This window comes from Elephas maximus, chromosome 11 (assembly GCF_024166365.1).
Source record: "Elephas maximus indicus isolate mEleMax1 chromosome 11, mEleMax1 primary haplotype, whole genome shotgun sequence".
Taxonomy (NCBI): Eukaryota; Metazoa; Chordata; class Mammalia; order Proboscidea; family Elephantidae; genus Elephas; species Elephas maximus.
The window spans coordinates 9854609-9881304 of record NC_064829.1 but is presented as its reverse complement, the minus strand read 5'-3'; the positions used below and the strand labels follow the sequence as shown (position 1 = coordinate 9881304).

The following is a 26696-nucleotide window of genomic DNA, read 5'->3' as shown; positions in this document are numbered from 1 at the left end:
TTCTGTTTGCTAGTATTTTGTTGATGATATCTATAGTCATAAGGATATTGACCTATAGTTTTCTTTCTTGCTCTTGTTTTGGTACCAGCGTTATGTTTGCTTCATAGAATGGTTTAGGGAGTATTCCCTCCTTCTCTTTTGGAAGAGTTTAAAAAGTATTGGTGTCGATTCTTCTCTAATTGTTTGGTAGAATTCCTCAATCAAGCCACCTGGTCCAGCACTTTTGCTGTTGTTGTTGTTGGGAGGGTTTTGATCGCTGATTCAATCTCTTCACTTGTTATGGGTCTGTTGAGACTTTCCATTTCCTCTTGAGTCAGTTTGGGTAGTTTGTGTACTTCTAAGAATTTGTTTATTTTGTCTAGCTTTCCAGTTTGTTGCCATACAATTGTTCATAATATTCTGTCATAAGTCTCTTTATTTCTGTTGGGTCACTTGTAGTATCTTCTTTTTTATTTCTTATTTTAGCTATTTGCATCTTTTCTCTTTGTCATTCTAGATTAAGGTTTGTCAATTTTATTGTTCTTTTCAAAGAACCAGCTTCAGGTTTGTTGATCTTTTCTATTTTATTTATTTCTGCTCTGATCTGTGTTATTTCCTTTTTCTGGTTCTTACAGGCTTAATTTGCTCTTCTCTTTCTAGTTCCTCAAGTTATTGTGTTAGGCTGTTGATTTGGGACCTTCTTTTTTCATGAAAGCATTTATTGCTAAGTTTCTCTCTAAGTGCTTCCTTCACTGCATCCCATAAGTTTTGGTATGTTGTGCCTTCAAGTTCATTTGACTCTAAGAAATTTGGGATTTCTCTTTTGACTTCTTCCTTAATCCACTGGTAGTTTAATATTGTGTTGTTTAATTTCCACATGCTTGTGTATTTTTTTTTCTGTTATTGATTTCTGGCTTCACTTTGTTGTGGTCAGAGATTATATTTTGTATGATTTCAATCTCTTTTAAATTTAACAAGACTTGCTTTGTGACCTAAGGTATGGTCTATTCTGGAGAATGATTCTTGTGCGCTGGAGTAGAACGTATGTTGTGCTGTTGTTGAGTGCAGCATTCTACATATGTCTGTTAAGTCTAGTTGATTTATAGTGTCATTCAAGACCTCTGTTACCTTGTTGATCTTCTTTCTAGATGTTCTATCCAATATTGAAAGTGGAGTATTGAAGTATCCAACTATTATTGTAGTGTTATCTGTTTCTCTCTTCAATTCTATCAGTGTTTGCTTTATATATTTAGGTACTCTGGTGTTGGGTGCATATATATTTGTGATTATTTAATCTTCTAATGTCCATATTTATCTCTTCTAACAGAATTTGTCTTAAAGTCCACTTTGTGTGATATTAAGATTGCCACCCTAGCTCTCTTTTGATTAGTATTTGGATGGAATTTTTTCCCATCCTTTCACTTTCAATCTGTTTGTATCTTTGGGTCTAAGCTGTGTCTCTTGTAAACAGCATATAGTTGGATCGTGTTTGTTTTTTTATCCATTCTGCCACTCTCTGCCTTTTGATTGGTGTATTTAGTCCATTTACATTCACTGTAATTACCAATAAGAAGTGACTTACTTCTGCCATTTTGGTATTTATTTTTTGTGTCTTAATGCTTCTTTTTCTTTGTCCTTTACTACTGCTTGCATTTGTGTTTTGTTGGTTTATTGTAGTAAGTCACCTTGGTTCCTTTCTCCTTTCCTTTTGTATATGTTTTTTAGATATTTTCCTACTGGTTAGCATGAATATTCCATTTAACAGCTTGTATTCAAACATCCTAGGGTAAGTTGGTACCAAGTTAACTTCAGTAACATACAAGAAATTCTATACCTCTACCATCCCCCCATTTTATTTTTGTTATCACTAATTATGTCTCTATATTTCATACGCAACATAATTTTATCCTTGTTTTTTATACCTTTGTTATTAAAAAGCATGAAGGACAAAAAAAAATAGAATTCTCAAGCATGAGTACCTTATTACTAGCCCTTTACTCTTATCTGTGCAATTCCCTTTATTAGGGATCTTTTTTCTTATGTATAGCTTTGAACTACTTTCTAGTGTCATTTTCCTTCTATCTGCAGAACTCCCATTAGTATTTTTTATAGGGCTGGTCTGGTAGATATGAACTTTCTCAGCTTCTGTCTGAGAATATTTTAAATTCACTCTCATTTTTGAAGGACAGTTCCGCTGGGTATAGTATTCTTGGTTGACAGTTGGTTTTTTTTTTTTTTTTTTCCTTTCAGCACTTTAAATATATCATTTCATAGCCTCTAGCCTCCAATGTTTCTGAGGAGAAATCCGCACTTAATATTATTGGGGATCCTTTGTATGTGACTGTTTGCTTCTTTCTCACTGTTTTCAGGATACTTTCTTTATCCTTACTTTTTGGTAGCCAAACTGTGATGTGTCTCAGTGTAGATCTCTTTGGGTTTATCCTGCCTGGGGTTCTTTGAGGTTCTTGAATTTGTAAATTCATGTTCTTCATTTAAAAAAAAAAAAAACTGGGAAATTTCTTTGTCATTATTTTTTCAAATATTCTTTTGTCCCTTTCTTTCTCGTCTCCTTTTGGATTTCCCATGATGCATATATTAGGTCTCTTTATGCTGTCCCATAATTCTATTAAACTGTGCTCAGCCTTTTTGATCCTCTGTTCTTGTTGCTCTTCAGCCTCTGTAATTTTGAGTATCTTATTCTCTAACTCACTGATTCTTTCTTCTGATTAAATATGTTGGTAAATCCTTCCATGTACTTCTCCTTTCAGTTATTGATCCTTTCAATTGCAATATTTCTGTTTGATTTATCTTTTTTTTAAGGTCCTCATTTTTTTCTTACATTGCTTTCCTTATTTCTTTTATTTTTTTATTCCCTTAAGTCTTCAATTATTTTAACATTGCTGTATTATAGTCTTCCTTTTTTTTTCATTAGGTATTGCCCTTCAGTTTTGCCTTAGGTTTCCTTCCCTTTTCGGTGGGGGCTGCACATATCTGAGCTGGCATTCAGGGAAAGCACAGGCAGACTTTCCCCTGTTTCAGGAGGAAGAGAGGTTGGCATTCCCCAGAAGGACCTCTGAGAGATCTATGGTGGTTGGGGGAGCAATCTTCACTTAGGTGACCCACCTCCTGGCTCCACTTCTGTAGGTGTTCATATCAGTCCAGCAGCCAACAGTTACTGATTGGGGGAGGGGCTATCATGCTCTGAACAGACACCCAGGGAGGTCCACCTTGTTGCTATCTGTCATGGATTGAATCATGTCCCCCAAAAATGTGTTCCAATTTGGCTAGGCCATGATTCCCAGTATCATGTGATTGTCCACACAATGTAGTGTGGATTTTGGGCTGAGGTGCTGGTCTACAGAGAGTATACCAGGGACCTGTGTCAATCAGCTCTGACCCTACTGAATGCAGGATTATAACTGAGTTCCTGAAGCCACACTCAGACCTACTCTATATACCAAGATTGGAATATCTCAGACTCAAATGCCAACCAGAGGACCAGCACTTGAAAAGGTGCTGTCAGTAAGGCATTGAAGCTTGGAAAGTAGACACTTCTCTTTAAACTGCTTAAGGGCTTACTATCTTAGGGAGGGGGGCCAAAGTTGAAGGAAAAGCTTTCCCAAGGAACTGCCAGAGACACTCCCTTTGCCCAGCTCCCCCACGCAGGAGACTCCAGCACCACCCAGACCGATTCCGACAGGGTTTACTTGGAGTCAATAATTAAAGCACGTAAACGCAACAAACAACCTAAAGAAGGGGCTGAACACTCAGAAAAGGGCAGCCAGGTAATTTCAGGCTCCATAATGGGTGACAGGTAGGACGTGGGGCCAGGCTGTGGCCTCCTTACCTGAGACACTGGGAGGGCAGCTGTGTGTAGTGGACAGATGTGAGGACCTACAAGAACAACCAGGAGTAGCATTGCCATAGAGTGGAGGCAGGACTCCAGTGATTTAAAAAAATATATATATATATAAACATTTTTAAAACTCCAGAGGAAATGTTTTTAAAGTCTTCCATTCCCATCCAACCACACACACACATCTAATTTAGGATTTCCCCCAAAGTTTTCATATATCTGAAAAGAAACCGCTGGTGCAAATCACAGAGCATAGTCGCTCCCTCAATCTCCCGCGCAATCGCCCCCTCAGTAGCCGACATTCCCGCTTGGCCTGGAGGGGCCGCTGCCGATGCTCTGTCGCTGGTCCGCAGCGCCGGATCTGGGTCCTCCCTACCACGAGTGTTCACGGGGGGACGCATGCAGTAGTCTTTGCTGGATGCACATGCGGCATCGAAGGTGCCACAGAGCCGCAGAAGAGCTTGAAAGGCTCTTGGTTGTCACCTAGGACAGCCCTTTGACTGTATAGACGAGTAAACCGAAGGCCAGGGCATTTGAGTTAACAGGGCTAACTGGAAAGAGCCAGAATTAAAAATTGAGTCAGCCTGGCTCACCATCCTGTGGTCATTCCTTTCCTGTACACTAGATTGGCCCAGAAGAGGACCTAATGCATGCCAAGAAGTAACCTTGACTTAGTCGATTTAGAGAGCATCTCGGACCGGCATGGTGTGGGAGGGCAGGCAGAGGCAGAGCCCTGGCTGTGAGGGGCAAACAGCCCCCAGAATGGAGAAAGGGCAACTGAGCAGGAGGGTGGGGCAGAACCTGGAGAGCCCTGGGGCCCAGCGCCCCCCAAGTCGGGACTGGTTGGAGAAGCTGATCGGGAACAGTTTAACAGGGTATGATGTCCAGCTGGAAATGGGAGGTCAGGGCTGTGGAGAGAGATCGGGAACCATTTTGTTGGAGAAACACGGAGGGACGCTTTCCGTAACCGTCCTCACGTCCGGGAACGCTTGCCTCAGTCTGCAGAAAGCGGACGCTGGACGCTGGGACCAGCAGGAAGGTAGACGTGCTTTCCTTCCAGGCCCCGGCTCCTTCTCACCTCAAGCCCTGCACTTACCCGCACATCCATACCCCCTCCCAACTGGGAAACTGTAGGGCAGGAAGACAGGCGAGGGCAGCAGACCCAGTGTTCGTTCACTAAATCCCCGCAGTCGTCGAATGGACCGGCGCTTGTATTCCCCGAAAAGAGAGGCAGGAGGGTGAGGGAACCGGAACAGACGCCCAGGATTAAGTCGGGGCAGGGGTCAGAGACAGACAACCTGACAAAGTCCACTTTCATGTCTCAAAGCCCGTCTGCCCCCTGGATTTGAATCCGAAGGCGGGGCAGGGACGGGAGCGCAGCAGCCGGGTAGAGGACGCGGGGCCCGGCGGGGCGCGGGGCCCGGGTCCGCAGGAAGCCCCGGCCCGGCGTGGCGCTGCGCTCCCGCGCCTCGGGGCGGAGTTCACCCAGACGGCCCCCGGTTCCCGACCCCTCCGCGTCACCAGTCTCACTGGGGGGTGGGGCGGCAGTGCGGGTGGGCGCCGGGAGCCGTCTTCCCTTCCTCTCTTCCGGCACGGGCAGGCTTCCCACCCTGACTCCCGCCGCTGCCCTGCTCAGGGGGATGCTCCAGGGACCGGCTGCTTTCCCTGCTCGGCTTCCCCGACAGGACTCCCTCCGCTGCTCCGGAGACTCCCGCTTTCGGGTCCCACCGCCCAAGCACCCTCCTAGTGGGGCTCAGGATCTGAGCGCCCGGGGAGGGAGGGTGAGCCCGGGGAGGGGGCTGGCCGGGCCCGGCCGGGGCGCGCAGGGAAGGGCGTATCCGGCGGCGGCGGGGCGGGGCCCGGGGCGAGGGGGCGGCCATTGGTCCGGCGCGGCCGGGGTGGGAGGGTGGCCGGCGGCGCGCCGGGCGGTCAGTGTCGGGAGAGCTGGACCGCAGACGCCGCCGTCGTCCCGAGAGCCCGGCCGCCTCTGGAGCCCGCAGCCAGCGCGCTGTCCGCGATGAGGGAGATCGTGCACATCCAGGCGGGGCAGTGCGGAAATCAGATCGGCACTAAGGTGGGCCCCGGGACGGGCCGCTTCCCTTCACTGCGCTCTGGGGAGCGGGGCTGGACCCGGAGTCTCCCGGCTGGACGCGCCTCGGCGGGGGACGGCACAGCCCGCCCGGGGTTCAGACGCCGGTGTGTGCGCCCGCACTTGGAACCCTGCTCGGCGGCGCGGCCGCCCCGAGAACGCGAGCGGGGGCGCGGCGGGGGAGGGGGCAGCCAGCCCGGGACCCCTTGACTCTCACTCCTCCCAAAGCCTGGAGCAGCGCCGCCCGCTCAGCCGCGCCGCGAGTTCGGCTGCTGCGTCCCCCCACGACCCGGCCCGGCGCCCCCAATCTCCCGGTCCAGCCTCCAGTCCCCTCCCCGCAGTTCCCCAGCCCTGGGGCTCCCGGCACCCTGGGAACCCAGAGTACTCCATCCCAGGCCCCCGGACCCTTTCCCCGCGCGCCGCCAGCTCGAGAGGGTTACCGCTGGGGGCCCCGAGATCTGACAGCTTGTCCCTGCGCCCTCCGTCCTGCTCTAGTTTTGGGAAGTGATCAGCGATGAACACGGCATCGACCCGGCCGGAGGCTATGTGGGTGACTCGGCGCTGCAGCTGGAGAGAATCAGCGTCTACTACAATGAGTCATCCTGTGAGTAGCGCGGCGGGACCCGCCCGGCCCCTGCCCCGCGCGGGGGAAGTGCGCGCAGAGGAAAGTTCACCCGGCTCCTAGGCGGGCCGCGGCTCCTCCCTCGCTCCCCTCGGGGCGGGAAATCCTTCGTCAGTTTGTTTCAAACAGAGGGATTCGGCCTATCCCGCTGGTCTGAGCTCTGGAATCTGACAACTCCTTAACCAGAACCCAGTGCCATCGAGTCATAACTCCGACTCATAACTCCTTCGGGTTGAGAAATCAGTTTAGTGGGTCTTGTCCAGCATTTTTTTTTTTAAAGAAATGGAATGAAACAAAGCTTCAGAATAAATCAGAATGCTTCTTGAGGATCCTTAGCGAGAACTGCAGATTTCAACACGTATTTTTGTTTCACTTTACAATGTACCTCTTCCTGGGGGTTCTTGGTTAGAAGTTTGTAAAGCACTCTCTTAGATGACTTCTCTGGGCCTTTGCAGACAAAAAGGCTGGTGGAGCACCAGGGGATAGAAGATGACATGTTTAGATTCTCTACAAAGAGCCCCTTAACCCTCCTGTCCGGCTTGGCCACACCCTTCTCACTCCACAGCAGGGTGGGATCGAATTTAATTCCATCCTCACTGGATGGCTGGGAACAATTTCTTGCCCACTTGGCCTGAAAGTAGCTTACAAATGAAATAAGTGGCTTACTTACTCCTAAATGACTGTCTCTGCGGGAGACAGAGACAGTGGAATGATGCCTGTACAGGTGCTCAGTCAGGCTGTACCTTTGGTGCAGGTAGGTGTGTGCATGAGGGAGGTGCCAAAAGAATGTCACTGCAAACTGCAACACACAGGGTTTATTTCCATGGAAGTGAAAAAGTAAAGCTCTCCAACAGTAAGGAGGTGTCCCAGTTAACTGGAAGCTAGACTAGGCAGAAAGTGAGGAGACCTGCTCTCTCATTTTTCTTCCCAAAACCCCATCTGTACCTGGGCTGGTTTCCTCATCTGAAAAATTCAGGAGCAGGCTGGTGTTCTCCAGGGTCTGTCATGGTGTTAAAAGGCTGTGATTCTGAGGAGTCACAGTGCCTCCCTGAAGGACCCTAGTTTACACCTTCCGGGCTGGTGGGACTTGATATGGGGAAGTTGCCATGCGGAGGATTCTAGAAATGTAAACCTAACCCTTGTGGGGTGATTTTTATTCTCCTCCAGCTCAGAAGTACGTGCCCAGGGCCATCCTTGTGGACTTGGAGCCGGGAACTATGGACAGTGTGAGGTCCGGCCCTTTCGGTCAGCTCTTCCGACCAGACAACTTCATCTTCGGTAGGTTCTGCCTTGTACTGTGCTCTTCTTCCTCTTTTTTAAAAAATCAAACTAATTTATGTGCAAGATTAGAGATACCGAATGGCTTAGAAAAGTTTAGAATGGAAGTCAGTAGTCCTCAGCCCCACACTCCCACCCCAGCTGGGCTCCTCACTGGGCCCCTCTTTTAAGTCTTGACTTTTTCTTCAGGGAAGTAACCTTTACATCTCCAAGTGATTTGCTTATACAGATAGTTCTGGATTGAAAAAACAACAATTTTAGACATTAATGTCTACCTTTCCCTCATAAAAAAAGTCATTTTCACCATTTGTTTTTGGCTCCTCTGTTTTGTCATCTTTTCAGTGAGTGTGTTGACACCAATATTTCTTTTCCACCATCTCTAGACAGTTGTACTACTTTCTTTCTAAAGGCTATGGCACCATGTGAGTTTTGTTTTATCAGAATTGGGCAAATCTGTTTTCCTCCCTTCTTCCACCTAAAAAATGATGATAGCACATGCGCATCTACAGACTCCTACAGAAAATTATAGAAAATTAAACAAAGTGGTGTTGTCACTGTTCCCAGGCTCCATCACCCTGCAGCCGTGGTTTCTAGGGTCAGAGGTTACTTCAAAGTGTAAAAGAGGAAGCAGAATCTTGGGAGACTTTATTGGCACACAAGTCAATTATCTTGTAGAGAAATCAGGCAATGGTCTGTTGCAAAGGTGTCTTAGCAAGACCAATTTTCACAAAGATTTTATAAGTCCTCCAAGTATCATCCCCTCCTCCTTACCATGACAATCCCCACAAGGGGGCAGGCGACACTTCTGATACTCACTTGCTCCTGGAGTTTTGTTGCCTTTGATATTCCATAGAGACTAAGACTAGACTCACTGATGACCCTTTTTGTACACCAGAAAAGCTACATTACCAACATTTTTTACTGTCCACAAACACAGACATTTACATTCTTTACTAGACCTTTCTTTACTGTTGTTGTCGTATGCCATTGAGTCAATTCCAACTCACAGCAACCCCGTATGACAGAGTAGGGTTTGGGTTTTTTTAGCCAGGTGTGGCTATTTAAATTAACTATAATTAACAATTCCATTCCTCAGTTTACAGTAGCCACACTTAAATGCTCAATAGCTTGATGCGGCTAGTGACTGCCATATTGGACAGTGCAGATATAGAACAGTTCCACCACTGCGGAAAGTTCTCTTGCACAGCAGTGCTCAAGGCCTTAATAGAGATATTCTACCAAATTAGGGGAATAAGGAGAGAAGATGAAAAACTGACATGTAAACCTGTGGCCTTTCATAGCCATTTCTATCTTAAGAGTCCCAGGGGAAGGGTGACAGATTTAAAAGTTTCCCATATGACAATTTTATTTTAATGTTAAAACCTGTTGCTGTCAAGTTGATACTGACTCATAGTGGCCCTGTAAGACAGAGTAGAACTGCCCCATAGGGTTTCCAAGGATTGGAACCAGTGGATTTGAACTGCTGACCTTTCGATTAGCATCATCTGAAGGCACTATGGTATAGAAATTGAGTATATTATCAAAGATCTACATTCTAATCCCTTCATCAAAAGTCACCACGTAGAGAGGGTTTCACATGAGAACAAGAGAGAAGCCATAAGTTATTTAAAAACCATTCCAGATGGGAAATGATGGAAATCTTCCCAACATTTCCTGTGAGGCCAGCATAGCTTCTGCTAGACCGTACAAGCAAAAGTTATAGATCAAGTGCACTTCAGAAATACAGACGTGGAGCAGCTGGTGGATTTGAACCACCAGCCTTTCAGTTAGCAGCTGAACGCTTAACCACTGTGACACCAGGCTCCTTATTGCATCACCAGAGCAAAACAGATTTGGCTGTGTTAAAGTTAGGCTGACCCATCATCCTGATTTGCCGGGGACTGAGGAGTTTCCCAGGACATTGGACATTTAGTGCTAAAATTGGCAAAATTCCAGGCACACTGGAGCAGATTGGTCACCTTAAAAGCAATAATCAATTATAAAATATAATGGAAAAAATATATTCAAGTTAGCAATAGTAGCTACAAATACCATATAGACAATATTCACTAGTAATGTGGGGGAGGGGACCAGAGTCATTGAAACAATCCTCTCAGATTGGCCAGTATTTTTTGTTTTTTTAATATGTCATCAGTTTATTGTACCACAGTGAAAAAAACAATATGCTAAAAAAAAAAAAAAAAAAAATCCTTACTCTACATATCAGCTCTTAAGTTTTTGAGGCATTCGTTAACCAAATTACCAGCTTTGGGAATACATATGTCCTATATACGGGGATTTTCTTATATTATGGGTGTTTCCTTAATAACACTTGAATGAGTAAAGGAAGATTTTTTTCTTTTAGTAATTTATTTTTGTTGATGTTGAGAACATACACAGCAAAAACATAACCAATTCAAGTTTCCCCGTGTACAATTCAGTGACATTGATTATACTCTTCAAGTTGTGCAGCCATTCTCACCCTCCTTTTCTGAGTTGTTCCTCCCCCATTAACATAAACTCACTGCCCCCAAGTTTCCTGTCCAATCTTTCAAGTTACCATTGTCAATTTGAGTCCATATAGATAGATCTTAAACGAGCATACTATTCAAGGCAGACATCCTTTGCTATATAACTAAACTATTGTTTGGTTTTAAGAAGACTTCAGGGGATATTTTTGGTTTAAGGATTATCTCAGGGTAGTAGTTTCAGGGGTTCATCCACCCTCCATGGACCAGACAATGTAGATTCCATAAAAAACTGAAATTATGTTCTGCATTTTTCCCCTTTTGATCAGGATTCTTCTATGAAAGCTCTGATCAAAATGTTCAGTAATGATAGCCAGGCACCATCCAGTTCTTCTGGTCTCATGGCAAAGGAAGCAGTTGTTCATGGAGGCAATTACCCACACATTCCGTTTCCTCCTCCTATTCCTGACTCTCCTACTTCCTGTTTTGCTCCAAGTGAATAAAAGTGAATAGAGACCAATTATTGTGCCTCAGATGGCTGCTTGCAAGCCTTTAAGACCTCAGGCTCTATGGAAAGAACCAGGAAGTAGAACAGAAGCACTAAACGTGTTATTAGGCCAACTAACTGGGATCTCCCATGAAAGTCATGACTGTAAACCAAGGAACCAAATCCCATGAGATGTTTGGTTGTACATAAGCAGTCTGAGCAGCTTTTTTTTTTTTTTTTTGTCGTAACTACATCTAACACTCAATTTTTGAGATTGGCCACTATTTTTAAAACTGCTAACAGGTCGTGTTGGTGAAGGTGTTTGAGGAAATAAACAGTCTTATACTTTAGGCATGTTATCAGGAGGGACCGGTTCCTGGAGAAGGACACCATGCTTGATAAAGTCGGGGGTCAGTGAAAAAGAGGAGGACCCTCAATGAGATGGATTAACATAGTGGCTGCAACAATGGACTCAAGCATAACAACGATTGTGAGGATGGTGCAGGACCAGGCACTGTTTCTTGCTGTTGTACCTAGGGTCGCTATTAGTCGGAATCTACTGGACAGCACCTAACAACAACAACATTGTTTGGAGGACAACTTAGTAAATTCAGCAAATTGAAAATTTTGATGCAAAAAAAAAAAAAAAATTTTTTTTTTTTTGATGCGTCAGTTTCAGTTCAGGAAGTCTGTCTGCAGAAACGCTTGCACATGCAACATGGAAATTGCAATTTTGCCTCCACAGAGCTGAACCTGTTTACACGCCCTCCTAGTGAGTCTGGGAACTTGCCCTTCCTGGTATTAATCTTTGTCATTTCAAAGGACCTGAACTCTCATCACTGTAATAAAACACTGACTTGGATAACATTAATTTTCTGTTTCTCAGGGCAAAAAGGACGATGCCTCCCCACTTTCTTTATACAGCCCAGTGCTATCTGAGTGACTTTCACTTAGCAAGTAGGTGTGGACTCTTCACAGCAGTTGATTCCTTCTTCCTGGAGCACAGAGTTAGTATAGACTCTTCGCAGCAGTGGGTTCTTTCTTGTTGGAGCACAGAGTTAGTATGGACTCTTCGCAGCAGTGGGTTCTTTCTTGTTGGAGCACAGAGTTAGTATGGACTCTTTGCAGCAGTTGATTCCTTCTTCCTGGAGCACAGAGTTAGTATAGACTCTTCGCAGCAGTGGGTTCTTTCTGGTTGGAGCACAGAGTTAGTATGGACTCTTCGCAACAGCGGGTTCTTTCTTGTTGGAGCACAGAGTTAGTATGGACTCTTCGCAGCAGTGGATTCTTTCTTGTTGGAGCACAGAGTTAGTATGGACTCTTCGCAACAGTGGGTTCTTTCTTGTTGGAGCACAGAGTTAGTATGGACTCTTCGCAGCAGTGGGTTCTTTCTTGTTGGAGCACAGAGTTAGTATGGACTCTTCGCAGCAGTGGGTTCTTTCTTGTTGGAGCACAGAGTTAGTATGGACTCTTCGCAGCAGTGGGTTCTTTCTTGTTGGAGCACAGAGTTAGTATGGACTCTTCGCAGCAGTGGGTTCTTTCTTGTTGGAGCACAGAGTTAGTATGGACTCTTCGCAGCAGTGGGTTCTTTCTGGTTGGAGCACAGAGTTAGTATGGACTCTTCGCAGCAGTGCATTCTTTCTTGTTGGAGCACAGAGTTAGTATGGACTCTTTGCAGCAGTTGATTCCTTCTTCCTGGAGCACAGAGTTAGTATAGACTCTTCGCAGCAGTGGGTTCTTTCTGGTTGGAGCACAGAGTTAGTATGGACTCTTCGCAACAGTGGGTTCTTTCTGGTTGGAGCACAGAGTTAGTATGGACTCTTCGCAGCAGTGTGTTCTTTCTTGTTGGAGCACAGAGTTAGTATGGACTCTTCGCAGCAGTGGATTCTTTCTTGTTGGAGCACAGAGTTAGTATGGACTCTTCGCAGCAGTGGGTTCTTTCTTGTTGGAGCACAGAGTTAGTATGGACTCTTCGCAGCAGTGGGTTCTTTCTGGTTGGAGCACAGAGTTAGTATGGACTCTTTGCAGCAGTGGATTCTTTCTTGTTGGAGCACAGAGTTAGTATAGACTCTTCGCAGCAGTGGGTTCTTTCTTGTTGGAGCACAGAGTTAGTATGGACTCTTCGCAGCAGTGGATTCCTTCTTCCTGGAGCACAGAGTTAGTATGGACTCTTCGCAGCAGTGGATTCTTTCTTGTTGGAGCAGAGAGTTAGTATGGACTCTTTGCAGCAGTGGGTTCTTTCTTGTTGGAGCACAGAGTTAGTATGGACTCTTCGCAACAGTGGGTTCTTTCTTGTTGGAGCACAGAGTTAGTATGGACTCTTCGCAGCAGTGGGTTCTTTCTTGTTGGAGCACAGAGTTAGTATGGACTCTTCGCAGCAGTGGGTTCTTTCTTGTTGGAGCACAGAGTTAGTATGGACTCTTCGCAGCAGTGGGTTCTTTCTTGTTGGAGCACAGAGTTAGTATGGACTCTTCGCAGCAGTGGGTTCTTTCTTGTTGGAGCACAGAGTTAGTATGGACTCTTCGCAGCAGTGGGTTCTTTCTTGTTGGAGCACAGAGTTAGTATGGACTCTTCGCAGCAGTGGGTTCTTTCTGGTTGGAGCACAGAGTTAGTATGGACTCTTCGCAGCAGTGGATTCTTTCTTGTTGGAGCACAGAGTTAGTATGGACTCTTTGCAGCAGTTGATTCCTTCTTCCTGGAGCACAGAGTTAGTATAGACTCTTCGCAGCAGTGGGTTCTTTCTGGTTGGAGCACAGAGTTAGTATGGACTCTTCGCAGCAGTGTGTTCTTTCTTGTTGGAGCACAGAGTTAGTATGGACTCTTCGCAGCAGTGGATTCTTTCTTGTTGGAGCACAGAGTTAGTATGGACTCTTCGCAGCAGTGGATTCTTTCTTGTTGGAGCACAGAGTTAGTATGGACTCTTCGCAGCAGTGGGTTCTTTCTTGTTGGAGCACAGAGTTAGTATGGACTCTTCGCAGCAGTGGGTTCTTTCTTGTTGGAGCACAGAGTTAGTATTGACTCTTCGCAGCAGCGGGTTCTTTCTTGTTGGAGCACAGAGTTAGTATGGACTCTTCGCAGCAGTGTGTTCTTTCTTGTTGGAGCACAGAGTTAGTATGGACTCTTCGCAGCAGTGGATTCCTTCTTCCTGGAGCACAGAGTTAGTATGGACTCTTCGCAGCAGTGTGTTCTTTCTTGTTGGAGCACAGAGTTAGTATGGACTCTTCGCAGCAGTGGATTCCTTCTTCCTGGAGCACAGAGTTAGTATGGACTCTTCGCAGCAGTGGATTCTTTCTTGTTGGAGCACAGAGTTAGTATTGACTCTTCGCAGCAGTGGGTTCTTTCTTGTTGGAGCACAGAGTTAGTATGGACTCTTCGCAGCAGTGTGTTCTTTCTTGTTGGAGCACAGAGTTAGTATGGACTCTTTGCAGCAGTGGATTCCTTCTTCCTGGAGCACAGAGTTAGTATGGACTCTTCGCAGCAGTGCATTCTTTCTTGTTGGAGCACAGAGTTAGTATGGACTCTTCGGAGCAGTGGATTCTTTCTTGTTGGAGCACAGAGTTAGTATTGACTCTTTGCAGCAGTGGATTCTTTCTTGTTGGAGCACAGAGTTAGTATGGACTCTTTGCAGCAGTGGATTCTTTCTTTTTGGAGCACAGAGTTAGTATGGACTCTTTGCAGCAGTGGATTCTTTCTTGTTGGAGCACAGAGTTAGTATGGACTCTTCGCAGCAGTGGGTTCTTTCTGGTTGGAGCACAGAGTTAGTATGGACTCTTTGCAGCAGTGGATTCTTTCTTGTTGGAGCACAGAGTTAGTATAGACTCTTCGCAGCAGTGGGTTCTTTCTTGTTGGAGCACAGAGTTAGTATGGACTCTTCGCAGCAGTGGATTCCTTCTTCCTGGAGCACAGAGTTAGTATGGACTCTTCGCAGCAGTGGATTCTTTCTTGTTGGAGCAGAGAGTTAGTATGGACTCTTTGCAGCAGTGGGTTCTTTCTTGTTGGAGCACAGAGTTAGTATGGACTCTTCGCAGCAGTGGATTCCTTCTTCCTGGAGCACAGAGTTAGTATGGACTCTTCGCAGCAGTGGATTCTTTCTTGTTGGAGCACAGAGTTAGTATGGACTCTTCGCAGCAGTGGGTTCTTTCTTGTTGGAGCACAGAGTTAGTATGGACTCTTCGCAGCAGTGGATTCCTTCTTCCTGGAGCACAGAGTTAGTATGGACTCTTCGCAGCAGTAGATTCCTTCTTGCTGGAGCACAGAGTTAGTATGGACTCTTCGCAGCAGTAGATTCCTTCTTGCTGGAGCACAGAGTTAGTATGGAACACTGAATCAGGAAAAGGGAAACGTGGCCGCTAACTTCAGCTCTGTAACCTCTGCTTTATCAGTTACCTTCTCTGGGCTTCTTCAGTTTTCAACCTGTGAACCGAAGGGGTTACATTCCATTGGCCCTCAAGCATCCTGGGGTCGTAGACCGCTGCAAGAATCCAAGGGAGTTTATGGACTGGTTCCACCACCTCCATAAACATATACAGACATGCAGAGTTCTCACAGTTTCTTTCCCTGAGGGCTCATGGATTCCTGGTGAGAACCTAAGAGGGTATCTAAGAGTCCTGGAATCAGAATTAGTCTCAGGAAACTTCACCAAACAAAATTATTATTCATCATCAATTATGATTCATCATTTTAAAGAAATTATACTTCTTTTTAAAGAGACAATACATGTAGATGTTTACAAAATTCAATAAACACTAAAGGTTATACGGTGGTCAGTTGGCCTCACTCCCTCCCGGTCCCCCTGGTTCCCCTCCAGGAGAACACTACTGTGGCTTGTCTGGTTGGTGTCCTTCTTGAGATATTTTATTTAAAGCACATACCTTTCCTGCATTTAAGGAGGATATTATATAATAATAGACGGGCATAAAATGTGATAGTTTACAGCACAAAGTCAACCAGGAGGGTTTATTCACTCGTGGCTGAGAAGCAATTTTAGCTCTGAGTTTCTGGTAGCTAAATCCAAACAAAGAAGCATGTAGGCGACATGTCATTTACTTATAATTTTTACTTGGCTTTTTTATGAAACAAAAGCTAATATAACGACATTATTAAAAGACTAAGAATTGAAAATTACTCCATGTGCTCATCATCTCATTGTAATCCTTGTTAGCCTTTTGGTACAATTCCATCCATCATTCCTTTTGTTTTGCTGATGTTCATTAGTTGTAATCATACTGTATAATTTTGTATCTTTTTTCCCACTGGGTGTTATATTATAAACTATATTCCATGTTTATATATAATTTCTAAAGTCTGTAATTTTTAATAGCCATGTAATGTGTAACCAGTTATTTATTTAACTTTATATCGGCCAATAGTCAGGGAGTAGGTTTTTCTAATTTTTGCTCTCATAAAAGAATATTGTAATGAACATCTTGGCTCACATAAATGTGTCTGTTTATGACTCTGATCTCAGAATAGATTCTCAAACGTAACAATACTGGGTCAAAGGGGGTGAACATATTTAAACCTTTTATATATTTTGCCATATCCTTCCTAATCATATTGTAATAACTTACAATGCCACTGGCAGTGTTTGAGAGTACTGATTTTGCTGTGCTTTCCCCAGTAATTAAATTTTTAAATCAAATTGATAGTGTTTTAAGAACTGCTTTGTAGGAAATACAAAACCAATTCTCTTAATTGGGCCATTTAGCGTATAAGTTGTCAGTGTAAAAAAAACAAATTTGTACAAAAGATACACAAACCCACCCCCACAGAAACCTGAAGACAGTGTTAAAATGCAGTGAACACTGTTTCAAGGGAGAAGGGTAGTTAGCTGGAACACACACACTTAATGCTTTTTTAGAAAAAAATAAGAAAAAAAATTCCAATTTTACATTGCTTACATTTCAAACTCAAATTTGTTCCGTTGGGGTGCATGTAACGTTGGTGATTTTCTGTTTCCTCAGATGGGTCGTGAGTGCACAGATACTCATTATGTTATTCTTATACTCTTTCCCACCTCTGTCACAAGGCGTCACTTCTTCAGTACAGCTTTCTTGGAAAAGGGTTGTGCCCGCACCCTGCCCGGTTCTCTGCCCCACTTGCTTGCCCATGGCTGCAGGCAATGAGCCGCCCCAGCCCAGGTGCCCGGGAGCCAAACCCTGAACTGATTTCTGTGGAACTGGATCCTTCACAGACTACTGAGGGCGTGGAAGCAAGTCTCTCTAGCAGCAGCTTCTGCAGCGGGGATCTTTTTCATAAATTAAACCACAGTTCAAATGAAATTCAAACTAAAAATTGGGAGAGTATGAAAAGTTCTGGTTTTATCTTCTTAGCTGTTAATAAACAGAATCAAAAAAGATTAAGAAATTAAGACTGACCGCACCTACAGTGGTCATTTCATTACGTAAACTACCGTTCCTGTAAACCGTCAAAATGCTAGCAACGACATCATTGTGGCATTTGAAGTGTCTCGAAAGGTTGCTTCTTGCATCCCCGCTTCTTTGTCACAACATGCATTCTATGTCTGATTCAGAGTATTCTACATTTTTAACAGGTTGTACTGACATGAAATAGCTTTTTTTTAAAAGGGTATCTGGGGACCATATTCTTGGAGTTTCTCCAGTCTCTGTCAGACCAGCAAGCCTGGTCTTTTTTTGTGTGTGAATTTGATTTTTGTTCTACATTTTTCTCCTGCTTTGCCTGGGACCCTCTATTGTGGCAGTAACCAGGCACCATCTAGTTGTTTTGGGCTCAGTCTCGTGGAGGTTGTGGTAGTTGTAGTCCACTAGTCCTTTGGACTGACTTTTCCCTTGTGTCTTTGGTTGTCTTCATTCTCCTTTGCTCTGGGCGGGCTCGGACCAGTAGATGTATCTTAGATGGCCACTCACAGGCTTTTAAGACCCCAAGGGCTACTCTCCACAGTCCGATGTAGAACATTTTCTTTATAGACTCTGTCATGCCAGTTGAGCTAGATGTCTCCCGAGACCGTGGTTCCCAGTGATGAAATAGTTTTATTTAATTGTAATTTTTAAAAAATTGACACTTATAATTAAAATTGTGGATTGCTTAAATGAAAATGCTTTTTGTTATGGGGTATGTAGAATATCCAAAATGTATAAACATACTATATTATTTGGCTAAGCAGTTGTATTTAAGTCATTCTCTAGTAAAAGAGGCAAAAACTATCAGAATTGGGGATGGTTCATCCCCCATAGCATTATAGCTCATGGTTTCAGTTAGTGTCGGTGAATTAAAATAAACCAGTTGTCATTCTATCTTCAGATATAGCTTGAAATGCCCCCCCAAAATACTGCTTTGAAATAATGTATAACAAAACCTGCCTGCCTTTGAGTTTTGAATACATGAATATGCTTTTTAAAAGAACTTCTTCTTTATTAATTGATGGTTGCATAGCAGTCAAGCCTGTTAGATTGTGGAAAGGAGGAGCTTTACGGGGAAGTGAAGCACTAGAAAGGTAACATGCTCCTTCCAGATTCAGGGCAAGAAGACGGGCACGTAAACAGAGCGTGGGCTCTAAGGAAGCCTTGGGTCTGCCGCAGCCTCATGTTTTACAATCTGGAGTTGCTGATTGATGTCACAACATATTACAGAAGATGTTCAACTCATGACCCCCAAATATTTGACTGGGAACATCTGTTGCTATGAGACAGTGGCAAAATATTTTCAGAAGTCGGCAGCTTCCTTCTTTTGTCAAGAGCATAATCAGTCCGCTGTAAATATTTAGGAAGCAGAATAAATGGTATGAACTGGGGAAGGGGAAGAGTCAAGCTCAGAGTTTCTGTACACTTAAGACTAAGCCAGTTTGGTTTCTGTGGTTTTATGTTTGCCTAAAGGCCTCTACTTATCTTCAGTTGCTGGTTTCTGCTATTTTAATGAAGTAATTCCCAGCCTGTCTTCAAGGATTGTACTAACAGTCTTTCCTCCCAGCCACCAGAGTTGGGCTTCAGTCTCTGTCGTGCTCTGGCCAGGCTTTGGCCGGCAGGGCTGGATGGGATATGGTAGACAAGAATTTGGGGTGGGAGGTGCTGAGGAAGGACATGACCCTTTTGGAGCAGGCTAAGAGAGGCCAGCCAAGTTTCTCTGTGCCACACAGCTGGGCAGGAAGAGAGAATTCTCTGTTCTTAAGAGGAACAGGCACATCCTCGACAATGGCAAGGGCTCAAGGAAAACACCACTAGGGGACAAGCCCTCGAGAGGGCTGAGGTGGCAGGTACCACTGGCAGATGAACGCAGGGGTGTCTGCCCAGCCCAGGGCCCCTTTTGGGGAGCCACAGACTAGCCAGGCCAAGGGCCTCCTTGCCTGTGACAGAGCAGATGGGGCAAAGGAAACATGGAAGACAGGGCCAGGAGGCAGCTGCTCAGATGGGCAGGTCCACTTGTTGGAAGCATGACTCCTTACTGCTGAAATGTGTTTAATGTTTTTATTACAAAATCAAAGCAAACTGCTTGCACGTACTTTTCAAGACAGTGCACAGGATATAGAGAAACCCCCTGATCTCTTCTGATGGCCTTTGAGATTTTTTTTCCTAAATTTTATTTATTTTGTTGTTGTAGAGAATAGACACAGCAAAACATACACTAATTCAGCAGTTTCTACATGTACAACTTAGTGACACTGATTACATTTTTTAAGTTGTGCAACCATTCTCACCCTCCTCTTCTGAGTTGTTCCTCATTAACATAAACTCACTGCTCCGTAAGGTTCCTGTCTCGTCTTTTGAGTTGCTGCTGTCAAGTTGATACCACATAGATCGCTCTTAAAAGAGCATAATGCTCAAGGCAAGTATCTTTTACTAGTTAAGCCAAACTATTGTTTGGTTTTAACAATACTGCAGGGGATATTTTTGGCTTAAGGTTTAAAGATTATCTCAGAGCAATAGTTTCAGGGGTTCATCCACCCTCCATGGCTCCAGAAAGTCTAGAGTGGTGCCCAGCTACCATTACTAGAACTAGGTGGTGCCCAGCTACCATTACTGAGTGTTTTGATCCAAGATTCCATAGAAGAATCTTGATCAAAAGGGGGAAAATGCAGAACAAAATCTCAAATGAAAAATTGAGATTTTGTTCTGCATTTTCCCCCTTTTGATCAGGATTCTTCTATGGAATCTTGGATCAAAACACTCAGTAATGGTAGCTGGGCACCACCTAGTTCTAGTCTCATAGCAAAGGAGGCAGTTGTTTGTGGAAGCAATTAGCCACACATTCCATTTCCTCCTCCTATACCTGACTCTCCTACTTCCCGTGTTGCTCCAGGTGAATAGAGACCAATTGTTGTACCTTGAATGGCTACTTGCAAGCCTTTAAGACCACAGGCAGTAATCATTGAACTAGGTGGTAGAATAGAAGCATTAAACATGTTACTAGGCCATGAAACCATGACTCTAAACCTCCAAACCAGGTAACCAAATCCCATGAGGTGTTTGGTTGTACATAAGCAGCCTTGGAAGCTACTTTTTGTTGTTGTTGTAAATATATCTACACACAAATTTTTTCGGTTCAACTTTTTATAGGGGTACAACTTATTGACAGAAATTACAGTAATCAGTTGTGCAGCCCTTCCCTTAATAAATGCTATTTTTCCATCACTGTTAACCCCCGTTTTCTCTTTCCCGCCTGCACCTGGTAAACACTCATAAACTTTGTTCTTTATATATTTGCATTTTCTTGTCTTTTTATAAAAGTGGGGTCATACAGTATTTGTCTTTTTGTGATTGGCTTATTTCATTCAGTGTAATGTATTCAAGTTCCATCCATACTGTGGCATGTATCAAGACTTCATTTCTCCTACTGACTGAGTAGTATTCCATTGTATTTATGTACCACATTTTGTTTATCTATTCATCTGTTGAAGGACATTTAGGTTGTTTCCACCTTTTGGCTATTGTGAATAGTGCTGCTATGAATATTGGTGTACAAGTCTCTATTTGAGTCTCTGCTTTGAATTATTTTGGGTATATACCTAAAGTATATAGGAGTGGAATTGCTGGGTCATATGGTAGTTCTACTTTTAGTTTTTTGAGGGACTGCCACACTGTTTTTCACAATGGCTATAGTATTTTGAATTCCAAGCAGCAATAATAAGGGTTCCAATTTCTTCACACCCTAGCTAACATTGGTTATTTTCTGGATTTTTTTATCTTAGCCATCCTAGTGAGAGTGACATGGTGTCTCATTGTGGTTTTGATTTGCACCTCTGTCATGGCTAACAACGCTGAGCATCTTTTCATGTTTGGTGGCCATTTGGATGCCCCCTTGGGTGAAATGTCTATTCAAGTCCTTTGCCCGTTTTATGATTGGGTTATTTGTCTTTTGGTTGTTAAATTGCTGAAGTAATGTATATATTGGTTATTAGGTTCTTGTCGAGTACGTGGTTTCCCAAGTTAGTCTCCCAGTCGGTAGCTTGTCTTTTCACTTTTTTGGTAAAGTCTTTTGATGAACAAAAGTTTTTCATTTTAACAAGACCCATACCTCACACCATGCACAAAAACTAACTCAAAATGGATCAAAGACCTCAATATAAAATCTAAAACAATAAAGATCATGGAAGAAAAAATAGGGACAATGCCAGGAGCCCTAATACATGGCATAAACAATATATAAAACATTACTAACAATGCAGAAGAGAAACCAGATAACTGGGAGCTTCTAAAAATCAAACACCTATGCTCATCCAAAGACTTCACCAAAAGAGTAAAAAGATTACCTACAGACTGGGAAAAAGTTTTTGCTATGACAATTCCTATCAGCATCTGATCTCTCAAATCTACACGATACTGCAAAAACTCAACTACAAAAAGACGAATAACCTAATTAAAAATGGGCAAAGATTATGAACAGACACTTCACCAAAGAAGACATTCAGGTGGCTAACAGATACATGAGGAAATGCTCATGATCATTAGCCACTAGAGAAATGCAAATCAAAACTACAATGAGATACCATCTCGCCCCAACGAGGCTGGCATTAACCCAAAAAACACAAAATAATAAATGTTGGAGAGGTTGTGGAGAGACTGGAACACTTATACACTGCTGGTGGGAATGTAAAATGGTACAACCACTTTGGAAATCGATTTGGCCCGTCCTTAAAAAGCTAGAAATAGAACTACCATACAATCCAGCAATCCCACTCCTTGGAGTATATCCTAGAGAAATAAAAGACTTTACACGAACAGATATATGCACACCCATGTTCACTGCAGCACTGTTTACAATAGCAAAAAGATCGAAGCAACCAAGGTGCCCATCAACAGATGAATGGATAAATAAACTATGGTATACTCACATTTTTTTTTTTATACTCACATAATGGAATACTACACAACAATTAAGAACAACGATGAATCCGTGAAACATCTCATAACATAGGGGAATCTGGAAGGCATTATGCTGAGTGAAATTAGTCAGTTGCAAAAGGACAAATATTGTATGAAACCATTATTATAAGAACTCAAGAAAAAGTTTAAACACAGAAGAAAATATTCTTTGATGGTTACGAAGGTGGGGAGGGAGGGAGAGGGGTATTCACGAATTAGATAGTAAACAAGAACCATTTTAGGTGAAGGCAAAGACAACACACAATCCAGGAGAGGTTAGCACAACTGGACTAAACCAAAAGCAAAGTTTCCTGAATACAACCAAACGCTTCAAAGAGTAGCCGGGACAGGGGTTTGGAGACCATGGTTTCAGAGGACATCTAGGTCAATCGGCATAACAAAATGTATTAAGAAAACATTCTACAACAAACTTTGGTGAGTGGCGTCTGGGGTCTTAAACACTAGCAAGTGGCCATCAATTGGTCTCCACCCACCTGGAGCAAAGCAGAATGAAGAATGCCAAAGACATAAGGTAAAGATGAAGCCAAGAGACAGAAAGGGCCATGTAAACTAGAGAGTACATCAGCTTGAGACCAGAAGAACTAGATGGTGCCCAGCTACCACCGATTACTGCCATGACAAGGGAACACAACAGAGAATCCCTGATGGAGCAGGAGAACGGTGGGATGCAGACCTCAAATTCTCGTAAAAAGACCAGACTTAATGGTCTGACTGAAGCTAGAGGGACCCCAGAGGTCATGGTCCCGGGACCCTTTGTTAGCCCGAGACTGGAACCATTCCCAAAACCAACTCTTCAGACAAGGATTGGACTGAACTATTAAGGCAGAAAATGATACTGGTGAGGAGTGAGCTTCTCGGCTCAAGTAGACACATGAGACTATGTGGGCAACTCCTGTCTGGAGGCGAGTTGAGAAGGCACAAGGGGACAGGAGCTGGTTGAATGGACACGGGGAATACAAGGTGGAGAGGAAGAGTGTGCTGTCTCATTAGGGGGAGAGCAGCTAGGAGTACATAGCAAGGTGTGTATAAGTTTTTGTATGAGAGAGTGACTTGATTTGTAAACTTTCACTTAAAGCACAATAGTTTTTCATTTTTGTGAGGTCTCATTTATTTATTTTGCCTTTTGCTCTTATTAGTATGTTAAATAATCCATTGTTTAAAGCTAGGCCTGATAGGGTTGCCTCTGCTCGTTCTTTTCTAAGGATTTAATGGCTTTAGTTTCCACCTTTAAGTCCTTAGTCCACGTGAATTTGTTTTTATGTATGGTGTGAGGCATGGATCCCTATTTTATTTTTGTGCATGTGGAAATCCAATTTTCCCAGCAGCATTTATTGAAGACTATTCTTTCCCTATTGCATGGACTTAGCACCCTTGTCAAAAATCAGTTGACCACAGATGTGTGGGTTTATTTCTGCCCTCAATTCTATTCCATTGGTCTGTCTTTGTGGACTAGCACAGGTGAGGTAATGAAAGTGAATCATGCTGTACTACCGAACCCTTTTCAAGATTTTAAAAAATTGTGGCTAGAAAGAAACCTCAAAGCTCATAGTGACATCTACAGTGACCAACACACCTGGTTTGCTCAGGACTGTTTTCCCAAAACTGAAAAGTTTCCTGGAACACAGGATTTTCATTTTAAAATTGGGTCAGTCCCAGGTAAACTGGCACAAGTTGATCACCCTAGGATATTGTATGATTCAAATTAAATAGACATCGTTTATAAAGATCAAAATAAGAATGTTTTCTTCTTTCAGTTCTCATTGCTTTGTTTTGTTTTTTATTGTAATAATTGAAGCATTTTAAAATTTCAAATAACATTAAAGGGAAGCATAAAATTTTAATGTTTATCTAAAGGGGACACGGGTTTATTAGGCTTAAGGAATCCCGTGTTATAATGGAAATAGTAATAACGGAAATATGGAGTGATGGAATGAGCACTGGCTGAGGAATCCGGAGCTCTGGGCCCACATACTGGCTCTGGGATAACAGCATTTTGTATGTGAACATTAATTCTGACAAGCATATGATGCCACACAAATGCAACATGCTTATAATTATTGGTAGAAGAAAAGGAGAGAGTACAATGTCGGATAATTTCTACAGCCTGGGCCAAGAACCAGAGCCTGGTTGGTGCCGGTGATTTCAGAAATGATTCCAGTGCTGATGATTGTGTGGAGACTGATCCTCTGGATTTGCAGAGTCCTTGAGGAAAACCACCTATTTACGTTAGGCAGCCTCCAATAAGTAGGCAGAGTACCCAACTTCCTTCGTTCAGAATTGACTGGACTTGTTAGGCAACTTCGTAACTACCAGGAAAGAAGAAGGAGGGATGTGCATGTTAAATCTAGTTCAAATATGAAACGTGCTGAGTTGGAAGATGGCAAGACAGACTTCTCTCTGTGTGGGCTGCAGAGAATGACCACAGTGGAAGTAGTTAGGGGCTGGGCAGATGGCTAAAGATGGGAGAAACCCAAACGTTGATTCTGAATGATCGCATCATCACAGGAAGTGAAGGAGAAGCTGGTGGCTTGGGTAGAGGGGACAGAAAAAAAAAAAAAATGAAAGGGGGAAAGAGGTCTGGAAAGAATTTGCTTCTTTCACCTTTCCCAGGCTAATAAATCTAGAAATTCCCTGGAGTGGGAGACTCTTGCCTCTTGTAGAATTCAGGAGGTCTGGTGTTTTTATTTTCTCTAGCTTCAGATGAAATGGAGCTTTTCCTTCAACTATGAGTGTAAAAAAAAAAAATTTTTTTTTCTTTTTTTATGAGTGTAGGCAATGGACCCCACCGTAACATTAGTGAACCTGAGACTGCCACCAACAGAATTCACAGATGTTTTCAAACACATTATTGTGTTGTAGATATCTCAAAATATCAGTTGTGCTCATCACTACTTTGAAATTGATAGAAATTGACCTGCTGGTAGATCTTGTTACTTAATGCATAAAGAAGTAAATATATAATTGTTACATTACATATTTTTATTTTGATAACTGTATTTCAGTGTGACTGGCTTGTTTTGGAATCCTACATATCCTACATTTGGAGAGATTATTCTGAGAAGGGGTCCAGGAGCTCCACCAGGCTGCTAAGGGTCTGTCCCTGGGACCCCGCTCTAGAGATGGCCCTATACAATACCTCAACACCTTTCTCTCCTCTCACTCCCACTCTCAAAAGCCATTAAGGGAACTCTGTGGAAACATGGACGTGTGTTTCAGATGCTATGTGAACAAGGAACATGTAGCGTGGTTATCACTAGGGGAAAATATCTGTTCTAGTTCTTGATGTGGACAAAACTGGAAAATAATGAACAAAAATGAAACTATCTGTGTTTGCTTTAAAAATATTACAACGAGAACTAGTGACCAGCTGCCACTACCTACCGTTCTAATCAGGGCCATAAGAGATGAACCCTGATAAAATGGGAGAAAAATGTTGAACAGAACCTCAAAATCCTAAAAAAAAAAAAAATCTAAAAACCAGATCTACTGAACTGGTGGAGACTGGGGGATTCCCCAACACTATTGCCCTGAGATACTTTTCAAACTTTGAACTGAAACTAACTCCTGAGGTCATCTTGTAGCTAAATAACAAATTGGCTAAAAAAATAATATCACCCATAAGTACTGTGCTCCTTTTAAAAAATCACCTATATGAGACCAAGCGGTCAACAATTACTTTAAGACAAAGATAGGAATCTAAAGGTCAGGGAAACTAGATTAATGGATATAGAACAACCAGAATGGAAATGATGAGCATGTTCATGAATTGTGAAGAATGTAACCAGTGTCACTGAAAAACTTTTGTAGAAATTTGTTGAATGGAAAATGTGTAGAAATGTTGAATGGAAGCCTAAACTGCTGCGTAAATCTTCACTGAAAACACAATAAATTATTATTAAAAATAAATAAGTAAAGAGTATCTCAGCACAAGGAGCCCTGGTGGCACAGTGGTTAACAGCTTGGCTGCTAACCAAAAGACTGGCAGATTGAATCCACCAGCTGCTCCTTGGAAACCCTATGGGGCAGCTCTACTTCGTCCCATAGGGTCGCTGTGAATCAGAATCGACTCGATGGGTTTGGTTTTTTGGTTTATCTCAGGAAGACCTCCAGACTCAACTGTTTCAGTAAGTCTGGACTTTTTAAGAATTTGAATTCTGTTCCACATTTTTCTCCCATTCTATCAGGGTCCATCTTTTGTGGCCCTGATCACAGTGATTGGGGGTGGTAGCCAGGCACTATCTAGTTCTTCTGATCTCAGGGTAGATGAGGCTGTGGCTTGTGTAGGCTACTAGCCCTGTAGAATAGTTTCTTCTAGGAGACTTTGCTTTCCTCCCTTCTCTTTTGCTCCTAGTGATTATATAAATAAATAAATAAATTTTTATACAAACAGTAGTTGTATTCTTAAATGTTTTCATAAAGTTAAAAATATTTTCATTTTCCCAGCTAGGTAAAACATTTACATGGTACAGGATTCAAAAGGAGCAAAACGGTATACAGTGAAAAGTGTACCTCCTTCCTGCCCCCAGCTGGCCCCCACCTCCACTGCAGGCCTCCTTCCCA

General features: G+C 43.3%; 2 protein-coding genes across 2 annotated transcripts in view; one reads left to right on the top strand and one right to left on the bottom strand.

The window, feature by feature from the left end:
- Nucleotides 1-1682: 1682 nt before the first annotated feature.
- LOC126085969 (uncharacterized) lies at nt 1683-5780 on the bottom strand. Its single transcript, XM_049901886.1, has 2 exons — nt 5366-5780; nt 1683-5043 (listed from the first exon to the last, which is right to left on the bottom strand). The coding sequence occupies exons 1-2, from the start codon at nt 5713-5715 to the stop codon at nt 4830-4832; spliced, it is 564 nt and encodes a 187-aa protein (XP_049757843.1). The 5' UTR covers nt 5716-5780; the 3' UTR covers nt 1683-4829.
- TUBB6 (tubulin beta 6 class V) overlaps nt 5710-26696 on the top strand; it is a 28840-nt gene continuing 7853 nt past the window's right edge. The window contains exons 1-3 of the mRNA XM_049901881.1: nt 5710-5909; nt 6420-6528; nt 7714-7824. Coding sequence (XP_049757838.1) covers nt 5853-5909; nt 6420-6528; nt 7714-7824 — 277 coding nt within the window. The 5' untranslated portion in view covers nt 5710-5852. The remainder of the gene's footprint in view (nt 5910-6419; nt 6529-7713; nt 7825-26696) is intronic.

Bases quoted from the DNA above. Each gene is read 5' to 3' on its own strand.
- LOC126085969 (XM_049901886.1), bottom strand. From the start codon at position 5,715: ATGGCCGCCCCCTCGCCCCGGGCCCCGCCCCGCCGCCGCCGGATACGC. The intron at 5,044-5,365 runs GTGAGACTGGTG...GGGGAATACAAG, and splicing joins CACTGCCGCCCCACCCCCCA to CGCCGGTCCATTCGACGACT.